The sequence below is a fragment of the Eimeria acervulina genome, genomic scaffold (assembly GCF_000499425.1).
Source record: "Eimeria acervulina Houghton genomic scaffold, Eah_scaff77, whole genome shotgun sequence".
Taxonomy (NCBI): Eukaryota; Apicomplexa; class Conoidasida; order Eucoccidiorida; family Eimeriidae; genus Eimeria; species Eimeria acervulina.
In genome coordinates this window covers 1-2500 of record NW_013549608.1, presented here as the reverse complement: position 1 = coordinate 2500, position 2500 = coordinate 1, and the positions used below count along the sequence as shown (strand labels likewise).

General features: G+C 43.2%; 1 protein-coding gene across 1 annotated transcript in view; it reads right to left on the bottom strand.

The window, feature by feature from the left end:
• Window positions 1-908, bottom strand: part of EAH_00013460 (hypothetical protein) — a gene marked incomplete at both ends in the record, with an annotated part of 4541 nt that extends 3633 nt beyond the window's left edge. The window contains 2 exons of the mRNA XM_013394463.1: window positions 230-473; window positions 826-908. Of these exons, the coding sequence (XP_013249917.1) occupies window positions 230-473; window positions 826-908 (327 nt within the window). The remainder of the gene's footprint in view (window positions 1-229; window positions 474-825) is intronic.
• Between the last annotated feature and the right edge of the window lie 1592 nt (window positions 909-2500).

The following is a 2500-nucleotide window of genomic DNA, read 5'->3' as shown; positions in this document are numbered from 1 at the left end:
AAGCAGAGGCAGCAACAGCACCAGAGGCATAGGAGGCAACTACAGCATCAATAGAGGCAGCTGCAGCAGCAGCAGCAGAATCAGAAACAGCAGCAAACTCGAGAACATAACAAGCAGCATCAGCAGCAGCAACTACAACAACAGCAGGAGCACGAGCATGCGTTGTGTGTGTGTGTGTGTTTGTAATAGACTTGTTTCAGGGTTTAGGGTTTAGGGTTTAGTAACAGACCTCAGGATCTACAGCTTCCTTATCAAAATCGATATGCTGCACCTGCTGCCGCAGACACAGCAGCGCAGCTTCTAAGCAGAGCTGCTCGATATCACTCCCCACGAAGCCATGGGCATCAGCAGCAATCTGCTGCAGCTGCACATCTTCTCCTAGCCTCATGCTTCTTGTCTTCTTCTTTAATATCTCTAGACGCCCTGCAGCATCAGGCACCGGCACTTCGATCTCCCGATCAAAACGGCCAAACCTGCAGCACTCAATCAAATACAGCAGCAGCAGCAGCTGCAGCAGCAGCAGCTGAAGCAGCAGCAGCTGCAGCAGCTGCAGCAGCAGCAGCTGCAGCAGCAGCAGCTGCAGCAGCAGCAGCTGAAGCAGCAGCAGCTGCAGCAGCAGCAGCTGCAGCAGCAGTGAGAACCGCAGCAGCAACGTCAAGAACAGCAGCAAGATCAGCAGATCCACCATAGAGACCAGCAGCAGCACAAATGCAGCAACAGCAGCAGAAACAGTTGAAGCAGCAGCACAGAAGAAGCAGCTGAAGCGGCAACAGCTGAAGTAGCAGCAGCACAGAAGCAGTAGCAGCAGCAGCAGCAGCAGCAGACCTTCTCAACGCAGGGTCGAGGTGATTTGGGCGATTTGTTGCAGCTAAGACAACAATATTTTTATTCGCTCCGATGCCATCCATCAATGTCAGCAGCTGCAGCAGCAGCAGCAGCAGCAGCAACAGCATCAAGAGCAGCAGCAACAACAAGAGCATCAGCAGCGGCAGCAACAGCAGAAGCATCAACAGCAGCAACAACAACAGCAGCAGCAGGTGCAGCAGAAACAGTAGCAGCAACAAGAAGAACAGCAAAGAATCTCAAGAGGCGTATTAGTCATGCAAATGTAAAAGCAGACAAAAAGCAGCAGCAAGGAGACAGGCAACAGCAGCAGAACGAAAAGGAGACAGGCATCAGCAGCAACAGCAGAATGTACAGGAGATAGGCATCAGCAGCAGCAGCAGGAAAATGAGACAGGCATCAGCAGGAGCAGCAGCATGCAGAGGAGACAGGCATCAGCATCAGCAGCATCAGCAGCAGCATCAGCAGCAGCAGTAGTTCTTGCCTGTGCCACGAGTCTCTTCTCAATGTCTCCTTGGGTTTTATCTCTTTTAGCAGCAATTGAGTCTATTTCGTCGATGAAAAGGAGACAGGGAGACAGCGAAGACGCCTCTTCAAACACTCGGCGTAAATTTGCCTCCGTCTCCCCAGCCATTCGAGACTGAAAATAATAAATAATAATAATAATAATAATAATAATAATAATAATAATAATAATAATAATAATAATAATAATAATAACAACAATAATAATAATAATAAATAATAATAATAAATAACAACAATAATAATTAATAATAACAACAACAATAATAAGTGATAATAATAATAATAATTAATAATAATAATAAATTAATAATGATAATAATAATTAATAATAACAATAAGTATTATAATAGTGCTAATGCTGCTGCTAATGCTGCTGCTAATGCTGCTGCTAATGCTGCTGTTGCTACTAATGCTGCTGTTGCTCCTAATGCTGCCGTTGCTGCTAATGCTGCTGTTGTTGCTGCTGCTGCTGCTGCTAATGCTGTTGCTGCTGCTAATGTTGCTGCTGGTGGTAGTGGCGGTGCTGAAGAGGAGAGAGGCGAGACAAAGGAGACAGACATTGAAATAAAGGAGACAGACAGAGAAAAGGTGAAAATTAAATGAAGGAGACAGACAGTAGAAAGGAGACAGACAGAGAAAAGGAGACAGACAGAGAAAAGGAGACAGTAAAATAAAGGAGACAGTTAAATAAAGGAGACAGTTAAATAAAGGAAACAGTGAAATAAAGGAGACAGACAGTGAAATAAAGGAGACAATGATAAAATAAAGGAGACGGAGAGATGAACCAACAGCAGATGAAAAAGTATATATATATATATATACAAATATATAAACATATATAAATATATATATATAGGTAAATATATAAACATATATATAAAAAATAAATATAAATAAACATATAATTAACTAACTGTACCATGATCTCAGGGCCGTTAACAACAAGAAAGTTAGCTCCGCATTCAGTGGCGACGGCCTTCGCGAGCAAACTCTTCCCTACGCCCGATGCACCGTGCAGCAAAACCCCACGCGGTGTCGATATACCCATCTGAGGTGTACGTACACCCCAAGACACATATATATAATATATATAATATATAATATATATAATATATAATATATAATATAT